At 38.0% G+C, this 15,066-nt stretch overlaps 1 protein-coding gene across 4 annotated transcripts; it reads left to right on the top strand.

Annotated features, from left to right (window-relative positions):
• The first annotated feature begins 4,186 nt into the window (after positions 1-4,186).
• On the top strand, positions 4,187-14,870 carry LOC113095986 (protein NDNF-like). 4 transcript variants are annotated; one of them, XM_026261361.1, is made up of 6 exons: positions 5,854-6,530; positions 6,940-7,128; positions 7,349-7,406; positions 7,985-8,183; positions 11,461-11,585; positions 12,836-14,870. In XM_026261361.1, the coding sequence occupies exons 4-6, from the start codon at positions 8,023-8,025 to the stop codon at positions 14,260-14,262; spliced, it is 1,713 nt and encodes a 570-aa protein (XP_026117146.1). In that variant the 5' UTR covers positions 5,854-6,530; positions 6,940-7,128; positions 7,349-7,406; positions 7,985-8,022; the 3' UTR covers positions 14,263-14,870. The 4 variants fall into 4 exon arrangements, with proteins under 4 accessions (XP_026117150.1, XP_026117148.1, XP_026117146.1 ...); XM_026261365.1 differs by lacking the exons at positions 5,854-6,530; positions 6,940-7,128 and adding an exon at positions 4,187-4,497; XM_026261363.1 differs by lacking the exons at positions 5,854-6,530; positions 6,940-7,128; positions 7,349-7,406 and adding an exon at positions 4,187-4,497.
• The last annotated feature ends 196 nt before the right edge of the window (positions 14,871-15,066 follow it).

Raw genomic sequence — 15,066 nt, 5'->3', positions numbered from 1 at the left:
TTGAAATCATTATGAAATATTCTCAAGAGAATAGCATTTATTTAATTTGTTTGTAATAATGTAAATAAAATTCTTTACTGTAACGTTGATCAGCATAATGCATCCTTGCTAAATAAGCAATTATAGAATAAATAGGAATTTCTTTAAAAAAAGTTTTACTGATCCAAAACTTATGAACAGTAGTGTAAAAAAACAACAACACAGAAATGCAAATTCAATGTCGAAGACAAAGTCTACGTAACAATCATGTTTTCGCCCCTTACACTTCCATTGTAATTGTATTATTAATCAAAATTATTTTCTATTCTAATGTCAAAAGAGCTTGTATTTAACCTTGTATTTAAACTTGTATTTAACCCAGAATATTATTTTATTGTGCATGTGTTCAGGAATGAGTTCTGTCTGTGCTTAAGAAGATAATGAGCATGATAATGGTAACATTTCAAAGCTTGGCAGATCTTTAATGAATGTGTAAGTCAGAATGAAAGGGAGAAGAAAGAGGGTCTTTTATTGGCAAAAATTAAATGAAATGAGGTCTAGTGGGGAGACACGACCCCTGGGGTCAAATCATGTTCCCCTCAGCTCTCTCGAGACCCTCCCCCTTAATCAGTTATAACCGTTTCAGGACACACACACACACACACACAGACCATCTCATTAAGAGATCTATTGTAATATGCTCTGCTTCAGACTGTGTGACAGCACACACACACACACATACACAGACGTTTCAACCATCTCTGGCCACAACTCTAGTGTCTCTCTGAGGCCACACAGACAGCTATCCTGCTGTTGTAATGGATGCAGATGCAGGAATAACAAATCCATATGGAACTCTTGTATGGATGAGATCATGTACATGTGTCATGCACTAAACTCCCGTTGGATGAGAGATCAGAGTGACTCCATGACCTGCTGCAGCCATGACATCAGCCACTGGGAGGTCAAGCTGAACTCTGGGTAAAAATGACATGTTGACTGGTTAAAAAGACAATGCACATGACAGCTGAAGATTTATGAGTGAATATTTTTCCCTCAATCACTGACATTCTTCCTCTCTTCTGTTTTTTTCTTCATATTTCCCCCCTTTTTCTCTAATTCAGTTTTATTGTGCTTTATTAGTGTGACAAAAAACTGTACGTTTGTTTTGCCAAAGTAAAATATAAAAATGCAAATTCAATGTCAAATAAATTATAACGTAAATTAACAAGTCAAGTTTGTTTGGCACTTCAAAATACATATAGTACTAGAATAACTAGAAAATCATTATTAAAGACAAAATAACAAAATAAAATTAATTAATTCAATGTGAAATAATAGTTTGAAATGAAACTGAATTTGAAATTAAATTTTATTTAAAGAATTTGAAATAAAAAAAATGAAAATATATAGTAACGTAATATAAATGTTTAGAATACTAAAAGTATAATATAACAGAGAAAGAGTAAACTAACAAAATGTGAAATTGACAAATTTGAAAAAGGGAATCAATTAAAATGTTAATACTAACTGATTCAGTCAGATTAAGATTTATTTAAGTGATTTAGTCAACTAAAGATTAAAGATCATTTTTCTCATCGTCTGTTCCTTTTTCTTTTTTTTTCTTTTTTTAGTGTGCTTAATTGTTATGACAAAAACTGTGAGTTTCTCAACTAAAGTGATTTAGCAGCCTAAAGATGAAAAATAGCATTAAAATATTCCAAAATGGTGATGTGATGCACCATATATATATATATATATATACACACACACACACACACACTCTTTCACTCTGTCTTTTGGGTCCCTGGAGAGAATCCAGTTTTATATGGGCAGATGGGCAACTGCTGTTAAAATTCGGATCATTATCAACAGACCACTTTCATATCTCTCTCAATTATGTCTTCTCTCTATCCCTTCTCTCTCTCTCTTTCTGCCAGTTGTGTTGTGTTATGCAGGAGTTTGTCCTGAGCTACAGAGTTCCTCTTGTCATAACCTCTGAACTGCATCATAGAGCATTTAATACGCTTAAAATCTTTTTAAGACTAATGGGATCTTTGTGAGAAACCTTTAACAAGCCATAAATAATTGATAAAACTTATTATCTATTATTTTAATTAAAGATATGTTGTAGGTGTGTGTGTGTGTGTGTTCATGCTGTACAGAGACAGAAGCATCCAGCAAATATGGTGAATGAATTATTAAGAAGAACACAAGAGACAGAAATTCTGCATGATAAAAAGAAAACCTAACCAGTGAAAGAGAATGAGAGAGTGAGTAAAACAGAACACCAGCAGTCGCAAACTCAGAAGAAGAGAGAGCTGATGGAACATGTATTTGTGCATTCATGTACATGTCTGTCATTTTTAGTATCTCTGGTAAAATCCAAAAGATTAATCAGTTATAAATCAAAACTTCAAAACCCCGGCAGTAACAGAGACAGCCCGACTTCAGGCAGTTCAAAGGGATTTTGAAGTGGGCCAGACCCTGTTGCTCTCAGCTAAAATACAAACAACATGTAAACCAATGATCATCGCAAGTCTGCAAATACATGTCAAGTTTGTCATTTGGGCCAGGGCCACACTTCATAGACAGCTGCCTGTGTATGCCAAAAGAAGACAGCAAGGCAACCCACTTGTTTACTCCCATTTTCTCACATTTACCTACTTAAATAAGTCCATTTTTCTAGATTCATTAGGACTTATTAGTCAAGGAAACCGAGTCTTGGGTGAGCTCTGGTTTTACCTGTGAGCGATGCAACTCCTTGCTGCATCTGGGGTCACAAACATTCATACACACACACACACACACACACACAATGACCAGATGGGTGGAGTGTTCTCATTACCTCAATAGCATAGCTGAAGCACCCATAGAATATATTCAAAAAGGCCCAGGAGACATGCTTAACACACACACACACAATGCAAATAGCTCTTTTCATTCTGCTGTGGAGGATGGACAGAATGTGAGGGAGGGGTGGAAGATGCGAGAGATTGCATTGTGTGGAGGAGAGAGGCACAGTGTCGAGTTCGGGAAAAACACTTACAATTACATGTACATATTCAGTCTTTCTGAGAAGAGCACTTGACCTTTAGAACAATACGTACACAAGCGCACACACACCCACGCTTCAGGTGTGTGCTCTGGAGCGACTTTATGTTCAGTGCTCATGCATTTATGATTAATAGGCCGATATCTATGTCTGTGCCTGTAACGTAATACATATTGCCCTATATCAGCAGTGATAGTGCCATTTATTACCTATAAGGCAATGTACATTTCATATAGATACATATATACTAAAAAACTACATTTCAGTATGTTTTTGTAATTAAAAAAAAACATCTGTCTTTTATATTCACTTGTATAATATCAACATACATTGATGGATTTACATTTAGGATGCATACATGTACATTGACATGTCCAAAAATGTATTAAATATATATATTGTTTAAACATAAATTTTTGCATGAACTAGTTATTTATTTTTATATGAAATTGTTCACATTTTTAATATATTTCATTTACGTTTTTTTATGACAATATGTTTTAATAAGAGGAAAAAGAATGTGTGTGTGTGTGTGTGTGTGTGTCTATTGTAATATTACCTGGACACCTCATTCCCATTATTTTCAAGGGTTGTTCCAATAAATGGAAAACTGTGTTTTTAAATAAGAATTAAATAAGTTCAGAATTAAAGTAGATTTTTATTTTTATTGGCAGAAAAACAATTATAAATAATTACATTTAATGTAAACAATGGTTTTAAAATTTTTGGTAGCCTAGCAGTAATGTTAAAGAGATTTTCCTGCATTCTGGTAATTGCAATTTTGGGACAAATTAAAATAACAAGAAATCTAAAAGTATTAAAAAATCTAAAACATATTTTTTTATTTAAATTAAATTAAATTCGTTTTTAATTAAGATGTTTATGGTTTGGGTTTCTATGAGAATTAATGGAAACTCTCTTTGGTGTGGGTCCCCAAATGTAATTAACACATCCGTTATCTTCATACACACACACACACACACACACACATCTCCATACACCCTCCCCAGTTCTTTCTGCAATTACTCCACACACACACACACACACACACACTACCACACTTCTTACAGTGGCAGCCCTCACCAGACACTTTCTCCATCCTTCTATCCATCATCTATCTCTTCTCTTTCACACACACTCACACGCACACAGTCCACATGCGCATGTGTCTGTTTGACTAGCGCCTCAGTTATCAGACTGCACCGATCTGGGTCGGGGGGAGAAAACAGAGGAGAGAAAAGGAGAGGAAACAAGAGAAGAGAGAGAATAAGGGAGAAAGAGGAGAGGAGAAGGGTGGGAGGGCTTTTCTTTTTCTCTTGTTTTACCTCTATCTTCAGGACTCCAGCAGGACAGGGGAGTTACTGTGACTCTGTGAGCTTCAGTGCAGAAGACATCTGACACGTTTACTTCTTCACCTCTCCTCTTATCTTTCTTCAGAGTGTAGGTCCTGAGCACTGGCTGAGGTAAGTACATGCGATTGTATGTTTGTGTGTCTGTGATTACTTGTCAGGGACTCAACAACCATAGCAATACCAATAGCAACACCAAAGTCATGGGTTCAGTTCTCTGTTAAAAGAAATAATGCAAGTTGTTTTGAACGAAAAAAGTATAAATGTTTAGTAATACAGGAGACCTTTTTCTTCAATCTCTATTTTCTATCTATTATATCTCTATTTGCCCCCTTACTTTGTTACATGAGACTGGGATCATCCTCTCTATGCGTGTGTCTTGACTCGTGTTTATTTGACCACTAAATAGCCCATAAGAACAGCGCTGAGATGTCTGTGGTTTGAGATGGTGTTTCAGTTTCAGGGAAATCCAGAACAGCGCTCACAAACTCCTCATAGTGTGGATGAAACTCAAACTGAATCACAATATCTGAAAATACAAATTTGTAAAAAAAAAAAAAATTTATTGTGTCAATCTGATCAATCAAATCTTACCTAATAAAATCGATTATAAAATCTAAAAACATAAGATATTTGAATAAATCTGATTAAAAATGTTATATTATAAAATCTAAAAACCATTAAAACCCATTAATATAATATTACATATATAAAAATGTATAAAAAAATTATAAAAATATAAAAAGTTTAATTTTGTTAGATTTTATGATAACATTTCCTTTGTAAATATGGGTATTATATTGCTGTGTTAGCATTGTAATTACATGGCCATGAATTAATTACATTTGGAGAGTAAGACAGAGACAGCAAGGAAAAAAGACCAAGCAAATTAGTGTTACTTGACTTCTTGAAGTCGACAATTAGATCCTAAATTCACAACCATAATATATTTCTGCTCCATCCATAATCTCATTCAGTCTTTCACTAAACTCTTTTTCTCTCGCCTGAGCACATCTCTGTCTATTTTCCCCCCTATGGCCCACATTTTGCACAAGTTCTCAGTTTTCATTCTATACCATTCAAGTTTGAAGTCCCTTTCTGTCTTTCCTCTTCTCTTTTCCACCTCTCTCACCTTTCTCCCTCTCTCTCTCTCTCTCTCTTTATATCTGGCTCCCCTGGGAACAGTCAGGACCCCTGCAAAGAGCATGTGTCACATGACACCACAGCCACCAACGCCATCAACAAGCTCTCCAACAAATCAAGAACGCGCGAGAGAGTGTGTACAGTAATACGAGCTCACAGATCACAGTAAACAGAGATTGAGAGATAAAGAGAGATATAAAACTGGGGTGAGATTTACTGGACGCACAGGCTGTCCTATGAACACATGGGGAAGTAAAACCATCAGAAATAATACTTTGCATAAAGATTTTTTTTTTTTTTTTTTTTTTTTTTTTTTTTTTCTAAATGCAAAATATTTTGGGAGGAGATATTTGCATTTTTCTTATGCAAAATATTTACCTCATCTGTCCAGCTCTTTTTCACGTATTTATGTGGACGTGTCAATTTTGTCTTCCATTTTTCTTCTACACCTCTTTCCATCCCTTTTCTCCTCCCAGCTCCTCCCTCCTTCACTCTGACCTTTACCTCTTTTTTCCCCTTCCGATCCTCTCTTTCTCACCTTCACTGTCTTCTTTTCACCTTTCTTAATTCCTCTCTTCATCTTCCTGGACATTTTCCCGCTCCCATCTCGCTCTCTCTCTCTCTCGCCTCCCTTCACGCTTTCCTTGCCTCCTTCTTTTCCACCCCCTCCATTCTTCTCCTCTGTTTCTAATGAGGGCCTGTTCAGCAGTCATGATCAGAGCAGAGGCTGGGTGATGAGAGCGCGTAGCGTCTCAAACGCGTTCACTCCACCGTCTGTCATCCGATCTACGGGGCCACGTTCCCCCAGCGACAACCATTCGTGTTGTTATGGGGACACTTTTCAGCACGACGGCTTTGATCGCAGCCTCTCTCTCCCCGGGGACGTGAACTCACATCACTGGGCCCATCAGCTGCAGATAAACACCGACTGAACATCTGAGAGTTTCAAACTTCGTCAACTCTCCCCCACAGCCGCCGCCCGGCAGTGTTCAGATTACCCCCAGGTGCTGTTTTGGTTGGGTTTGTTCTCTTTGTCGATGGATTTTTATACATCCAAAGCAGCCTGCTGTTCATACATAATGAGAGGAGTTTAATTACATTTCCACGGTAAACCAATTTGATGTCGCCTGTTAAAAATAGAGCCATAGATTCAAGTGTGTTTGCCAGGCATCGCTGAAGTGCCGCTCTCGTCTCTGTGTGTGGAGTGTCAAAGCAGAGAGCACTGAGTTCTAGCGGATAGCAAATTTTCCTTGCTTATATAAATAATTCCCTCTGAATAAAGGCAAATGTTTCCTGCTATCAATGAATCATCAGCTGGAATGAGGCTAACTTTCTCTCCCTCATCCTCTCACGTTTTCCTCCCTCTCTCTCTCTCTCTCTCTCTCTCTCTCTCTCATCTTGCCCTCAGAACAGATGGAGTGTGAGAATCAACTGACTGACTGATAGCTCTGTTCTTTGCTTGTCAGCCGTAATGAATAATCTTTGTGCTGAATGTCGGTAGAAACACAAGTCAGTTTGTCAGGACCTTGGGAGATAAATAACAGCACTGTCATCTAACACGTCAGCCTGAGTCCCGATCTATCCCAGGATTTAGCTGGGAATGTGAGTTTCTGCCGTCAATGTTGGATTTTGACAGGTTTTAGAATTTTCTTTAACTTAATTTTCATTTTAACTTGGAAGTTTATCTCTTAATTTTCACATCAAGGACAAGGCAGATGTTTTAAGTATGATGGATTTACACTTAGTGAAATGAGATAAAGTAAAAGAAAATCTGTAATATCAGCTCCTATGAAACTTCCAGATGTCCTCATTTGTCTTGCAGCTTTCATAAGCCAAGCATGAGCCGTTTGTAATCTAAATAGATGGACTGACAAGATACGGTAAATCAACTTTTCACCAGTCTGTACACTTATGCATTTTTTTCTTTAAATAGTATGCAAATGAAAATATGTCATATGAATAGAACAGTGGTAGATGAACCTTATCTGAATGATACTACATTCGCAAAGATTGTGTACATCTGTGGAACATCAGATTCTTATGTTAATGTTAAAAAAACTCAATCTCAGTCTTATTTCAAGTGCCATAGCAAAAACATTTAAAGCTTTTTTCCAAAGTGACTTACAGTTTATGAATATTAACAGTAATTTGTCAAAAAAAAAAAAATCGTTTTCTAGGTAAATTATTGTTTTGTTCACTCTCAAAAATTAAACATCAGTTTTGCAATTTTTTTCTAACTATTTATAATTAGTATGTCATGGGTCGAAGGGATAACATAATGGTCAAAGGACAGTGCACATGGCGGATGTAGTATATGCTCAGATCTCAAGCACATACTTCATGTAAAGAAGTCCCTAAAGATCTTAATAGAGTTTAGTACATACTAAGTATGGGAATTCAGAAGCACATTATGAAAGGTTTTATCTCTTGTTTTAAACTGACATTCTCTGTTTTCCAGACGAGTGTAAGTGAGCGGCCGTTTTTGTGTTGACAAGGATGGCTCTCTCGTGGTGTCTCTGCCTGGCCATGGCCCTCTTTTCTGGCCCCGGCACAATCTATGCCTTGGCACCTGAAAATGAAGTGACATTACACCCCACAACATGGCTGAGTGAAAACAGGGTCACACCAGTACATCTGCCTAAAGGACACACTCGCAGGTAAAACCCGACAGAAGAAATAAACACAATTTCTCCAATAAGAGGCAGGTACACTTAAATGGGCCAAGTGTACCAATCAGACAAGAATGGAAGAGAAACAATGGTTGTATTTTGCTGCTTCTAACTGGAGTAGAGAAGAAATGGAAGAGTGGAAGAGTTTAAATCAACATTGTAGTCCTCCAGAGAGATCACTTATCCTGCATGATCACTTAGCAGGGACTAGACTCGTCTGGAAAACGCATAATATCTCTCGTCTAGAGCAGTGGAGTGGAGATTCAAACACCCAGGAGGTCACAATGTGCTAATGCTGCATGGGAAAAATATTCAGTATTTACTTAATAGTGTTGTAAATATTTCTCGATATTATTATTCAATATTGCACATTTATAATATTCCTGTTGTTCACTATTTTATAAGTTTTATAGTTTGTTCAGTACACATGGAAGCAGCTGCCTTTTTATAATCATTGTTATTATTGTTAACTAAAACTAAAACTTTTTTTTTTCTTTTTGACGATTGAAATGAAATAAAATATTAATATTAATTGAAAAACTTTTGAAGTTGAAAACTTTTGAATGAAAAAAATTCTAATTACTAAAACTGAAATAAAAATAACTTTAAGATTTAAATAAATATTATAAATGGAACATGGAACATAAAAACAAAAGCTAATTTAAAATATTAATAATTAAAAGAAACATTTTTTTGGGGAGAGGGGGGGTGATCCAGTGGATTTTTTTAGGATTTTTAAAACTTAGGCCATGTGAAAATATATTACAATATTTCCCTTGTAAACATTCTGTAGTAAAGACATTACGGTACATTTTACTAGCAACACAAACTATTTTCGTGACATTCTGAAATCAATGATGGGTCAGTTATTCCCTCCTGTCTGATTGATTCTTCTTAATGGCCTTAAAATTATGACACAGATTTTCCTCCATATCAAACCCACTGAATTCAAGCAGCTAAAACTGCAGTTTTATTTTTCCATTAGCAACACTAGCCAGTGAGAATCACAGTGAGAACTGCTCCCTCACCCGTAACAGAGGTGTCAGGCTTCAGACTGAGCGCGAGAAAGAGAGAAAAGTACAGAATGATCTCAATGCACAGTCGCGGGGCAGAAGCTGATTAATTAATTGATTAAAAGATTGTAACTGTGCCTTCCACACAAAACTCTCTACCCTTTAATTGGATTAAAAGGACAGGGATGGACACACCTGAAGTGTACCTGCCAGTAATCGATCAAACTAAAACTATGGCCCCTTTTTGTTGTTGTATTTGTTGTTGTTCTCAAGGGCAAAGTTAAACCAAAGTTGATTACCAGAAGATGAAATCAATATTATGATAATGTGCCATGCTGGTGTGCCAGTCACATGCAAATAAGAGATCCAAATCACATTAAACAAACGCTGAGTCTTAAATCTAATGTCTGACTATTTCCATAACGATAATACAATGAGCATTTGAAGATGCAGAAAACCATTGACTGAAGGCAGCAGCACAAGCAGGGTTTCAAGGTCAGAGGAAGTGGCGCTTGCCAAATGGCTGGTGTTACCAGAATGCACCGAGGGAGGTTCACCAGATTCTGGCCAGTGTGATGTTATTCACAGAGGGAGACTGAATGTGTTTCCTGTCTGAGCAGAGCACGCTACAGTGATGCTGCACCTGGCATCAGCTGTGATCTGTGAACATTAGGGTTTGTGGAGATGCATATCTAACGACGGCGATGGATCGATAGAAGCTTATCAGGGATCAGTCATTCTGGAGTCATTGCTTTTGTTTCTCTTCACCTTCATTAGCAGACAAAGCTGTGCAAACAACAGCAGTCAAACAGTCTCCAAGGAAGCTCTGCGGCATGTTGTTTAAAGACATAAACTTGTCATAAACTTTTTAGAATTCTTTTTATCCCCCCCGAGGTGCTTTAAAAATGTCAGTGCTTTGTTTTGTTCCAAAACAGTCATAATGTTGTTTTTAATAACCACTTTTTTCCCCTTTCTTTGACTATTATAATGCAAGGGATAGTTCATCCAAAAAGACCAATTCTGTCATCATTTGCTCACATACATGTCGTTCTAAACCTGTACAAATGTATTTCTTCAGTGGAACGTAAAACAAGATATTTTGAAGAATGCTGGTAACCAAACACTTTTGGTGATCATTGAATTCCACTGGACAAAAAAACACTGAGACATTTCACAGAATATCTCCTTAATACTCAACAGAAAAAATGCATAAAGGTTTGTAGCGACATGAGGGTGAGTAAATTATGATCAAATAAAACAAATTTAAGCAAACTATTATTTTAAAATAAATACCCTATTCACATAAGAAAAGAATATCAGCTGTCTTCTCACAAGTCTGTTTACTGCCTAGTACAATATAGATGCCATGTGTTCACAATACAGAGAATTTTCACTCAAACGATCGTATTGAAATGGTCAGGCTTTGTTGAAAATTTTAGTTTGAGATCAATTAATCATGATTAATCACATCCAAAATAAAAGTTTGTTCACATAATATATGTGTATGTACTGTGTGTATATATATGTGTATATATATATATATATATATATATATATATATATATATATATATATATATATATATATATATATATATATATATATATATATATATATATATAAATACAAACGTGATTAATCGATTTGACAGCTCTAGTTGAGATCCTTCTGAATGATATTCAGGAACAGCACATAAGGTTGGCTGGACATTTCTAAATTTTACTCTTATTTTTAGTCTGGTGTCTAGAAATTAGAATATGATTGAGTGGATCAAGTTTATGAACACTGAATAGGTGTTTATTCATAAATGTTGGCAGTCATGAGTTAAAGTATTTGGGTTTCTGATGTCAGAAATCCAATGATTTTGTAACAAAATATTTTTGCAGCTTAATTTCAATAGAGGGTCTTTTATGGAAGTCTGTTTCAGCTTTAGAGTTAAAAATAAAACAGGATTTTTTTAAATTAAGAAATATAGCCACACTGTGAGATATAAAGTCGCAGGAGATGTTAAGTGACAGTTAAAAGTTTGTTGTTTAAAACATGAGGAATACAAATAGATTAAATTAGATTATCTTAATGAGACACAATTTGGCTTGTGCATATTGGTAAAGGAGACTGTTAGACCGATTAATCTATGATGAATGGTTAATCTATGGAAAATAAAATAGATTCTTTCGAAGATCTTACGAATAATTAGACCAAACATCATATCTGCTGTGTCTAATACATACAGATACTGATCTGTGTTTCAGACTGTATTTCACACTAAAGAAGAAAGCCGATTTGCTGTCTGTTACTGTGAGCCCCTGTGCAGTGCCCATCGAATGGAGCTTGGCTGTTCGGACCCTGAAGGATAAACCACCTAAGAAAGCACACTGTGAGTTTTTGTGTGTGTATGCGTATTAATGGATTAATGGACGTGACTGCTTGAAGGTATATTTGTGCATTTATGCAAACACGTACATGTATGTTTGTATTTGGGAGTGCTGGCATAGGCCTAACCAGGGCTAACGGGCTAACAGACAACTAAGGGTTTTTATATCCAATGGGTTGCATCCCCTCAGAGGCTTTTGAGGCACACTGATTTAATTAGCAGGTGTAAAATTGCTGTTGTGTTGCTTTAGGATCTCTGTGGACAGAAGATTCTCCACTTATCCATCTCTAAATCTCCAAGCTTTCCCTGACAGAGAGAAGACGAGAAAGAAAAAAAAATTCTAACAGAAACAAAGAACACTGACGTCTGTTTCTAATTACAATTTTTAGTAACACTTTACAATGAAAGTCTGTTTGTTACCATTAGTTTATGAATTAGGTATTGTGAGCTTACAAAGAAAAACATGTATAGCATTTATTAAAGTGGCCCTGTTATGCTATTTGAAAGATTTCTAATTCGATTTTGGGAGTCCCCAACAACAGGTTTACATACATGCAAGGTCAACGAACACTTTCTTATAATATGCATTATTTTCTTATAATATGCTTTTAAATTTATTTGTTCGAAGATTCATCTTTCCGAACCCCTCCTTTGGGTGAGGCTACTCTGCTATGATTGGTCCGATGACCCAGTCTGTTGTGATTGGTCTACTGCTTACAGCGCTTGTCGGAAATAGATGTGGCAACTTGTGATGTGTGTACTTTGCGTAAAGCGTATTCAAATGTAAAACAACTAATTTAAGCGATTCAGAGTCGGCTCTTTCATTTGAGAGACAATAACTTTATGAATGATTCACTTTCAGCTTTACAGTTTTACAGACTGTTTATATCCACATACAGCTAAACTACAATTTGCTTTTGCATTGCGTTCTATGGTGACTACATTTTTGCACTCTGCTTTCGTAATCATGCGCATGTTCTGAAAGTAAGTCTGGCAGGCAAAGCAGCATTATAAAGTCATAAAGTGACATATAAATCATTTAAACTGTGAACTCAGGGGTCCCCATCTACACCTTTAAATTATTCACATTTATTACCAAACATTCTCTCTAAAAGTGTACCGACAAAAGTAATGATGTTTTGCATAAAATACAAACTTATCCGTGCATGCTGCCCAAATGTTTTTGCACTCTTTTCATAAGAGCCGTCTGTTGAAAATGCTGAATCTTGATCTGAAATGCTTCGTTTCTGCAGGGAGCTCCAAGAAGAGCATGCCTGAGGTTTGGTGGAGAGGTTCTGGAAGAGAGGTTAGGATTTACACCTACACCGGCAATGCTGTAGACACCTACACCGGTCCTGCCAACGCTCCAGCGTCCATCTACATCCTGCGGCTGAAATCAAACGAACAGGACACGCAGGTGTCAGCATACCTCCACGAAGGTCCTGGTCCCTCGGGGGCTTTCCCTGAACTGCCGTCGGACCCCAGAGTGCACACGCTGGGGGTGGGCATGACCAGTGTCACCTTAAACTGGGCTCCAAGCTCATCTATAGCTGTTAAAGATGGTCACCGGCCACATCGTGAATATTGTGTCTTAGTCAACCACAAACATAACTACCGAAATCTTTGCGCTGCTCATGAGGGAATCCGAAAGGAGATACAGAGTATGCAGAAGAGACAAAGGAGGGACAAACAAAGCAAAGAGATTGTGTGGGCAACAAGTAAAGATTGGTGGTGGCGGCAGCCAAATGCCCTCAAGGATCATGAATCATCTACGACTGACAAGTTTGAGGATACTGGGTGTGTGTGCAGGGACATTGAAAGTGTGTGCACGGTTTCAGACCTGCTTCCGAATACACAGTACTACTTTGATGTGTTCATAGTGGACAGGGTTAATGGCACGAGTGTGGCCTACACCGGCACTTTCGCCCGTACGCATGAGGAGGCTCGATCAGCCATCACATCCTTACGGGAAGGCCAGGTCAAATGGGTCACCCTGAGCTGGGAAGCAAGCAGTCTACAGGGGGATCAGTTCCTATTTAAACCTCGCGGGTGGCAACAAAATGGCCTGCTTACCTTGCATACCTGTAACGGCACTAGTAAAGTCAAAGTCAGCGTCTCCAGTAAAGGACAGACTTTGACATCTCAGGAGGTGGGACATCAGCTTGCCCAGATATGGTTGCACGGCGCCCCTTCATACCTCATCCAGCTCCAGGCCTTAATTCCAGGTTCCTCATCGACGATTCCTAAAGGTGATTCCAAAAAGTCCAAATTCTGTCTCAAAATGCAAGCGTCGTCAGCGTACCACCGCCGAGCCATGCCGGTGTTTCCCACCACACTACAGATTAAGTCTTTCAACAAGTTGCGGACCTGCAACTCCATCACTCTGGCCTGGATGGGGACCGAAGAGCGGAGTCTCTATTGCATTTATCGGCGGCAGATCCCACTCGACAGCAAGCACACCTCAACTGATCGTTGCGTCGACCCAGAGTCCCGTCCTGCCGATGAGAGAGTCTTCTGTAAGTATTTCCAGGAGCTGGACCCACGGCGGGCAGTCACAACAGCAGTGGTTGGTCAACTGGAACCAGGGATGCTATATGTGTTCGACGTCTATCTTATGAGACGCTGGGGACTTCCAATTAAGTACCACAGCAAGACGGTGAGAACCAGGAGTGAATGTTGAGTGGACATCTCAGAATCTTGCTCTCAGTGGAGAAGGACTCAATGGAGAGATATAACGCCACAGGAAAGCCAATATAAGGCCAGAGAGGGAACTAATGGGGGCCTTGATCTGGTGCAGTGGAGGTCGAATGTGACCACTGAAAGACATAATATAATATGCCAACAACACACAAATACCAAGAGAGGTGAGACCAAGCTCACACCAGCAAAGACTAATTGACTTTATTCCTGTACTAATGTGTGTGTTGTTGTTGTCTGTTGTTAATTATACAGTAATGGGTGTCTGAATAACAGAATCTCTCTCATCTCTTACACAAAAGAGGACCGTGCCAAAATATGCAAGAGAAACAGCCGGAGGCCTTTGAGCACCAGTGCTAAACAGAGCTGTATCAGATCTCTCAATCTGCCACCAGTAGGGTATCAGAGAAAGACACCAAGTGAAGGATGGGAAAGAGAGAGAGCGAGCGAGAGATGTGTGAAGTCAGTGTGTTGATTATGCTCTGCTAAAGCATGCAGCAGGGAAAAACGAGTTAGCAGTTTGCTTCGTTGTCTGTGATATGATTATTGTGCTGCGCTTCTGCGCACTAATAAAAACACAGTTAACAACCAGACATGAAAATGATCTGTAGATGTTTCACACTTTGACATTCATCAAGGGCAATGGCTGTTCAGGCTCCTGATATAAAATGGACTGAATTTATTAAAAAATATTTACGAAGAACTTTGAATGCTGCAGTCCCAGACATCAAAAGTGTGCCAGTGGCTCCATCTGCTGTCCAAAGGAGGAACGAACCCTAAACGGCTG

The sequence above is a fragment of the Carassius auratus genome, unplaced genomic scaffold, assembly GCF_003368295.1.
Source record: "Carassius auratus strain Wakin unplaced genomic scaffold, ASM336829v1 scaf_tig00215828, whole genome shotgun sequence".
Lineage (NCBI taxonomy): Eukaryota > Metazoa > Chordata > Actinopteri > Cypriniformes > Cyprinidae > Carassius > Carassius auratus.
Note: the sequence above shows the minus strand (reverse complement) of the source record. Positions and strands in the feature narration are given on the sequence as shown.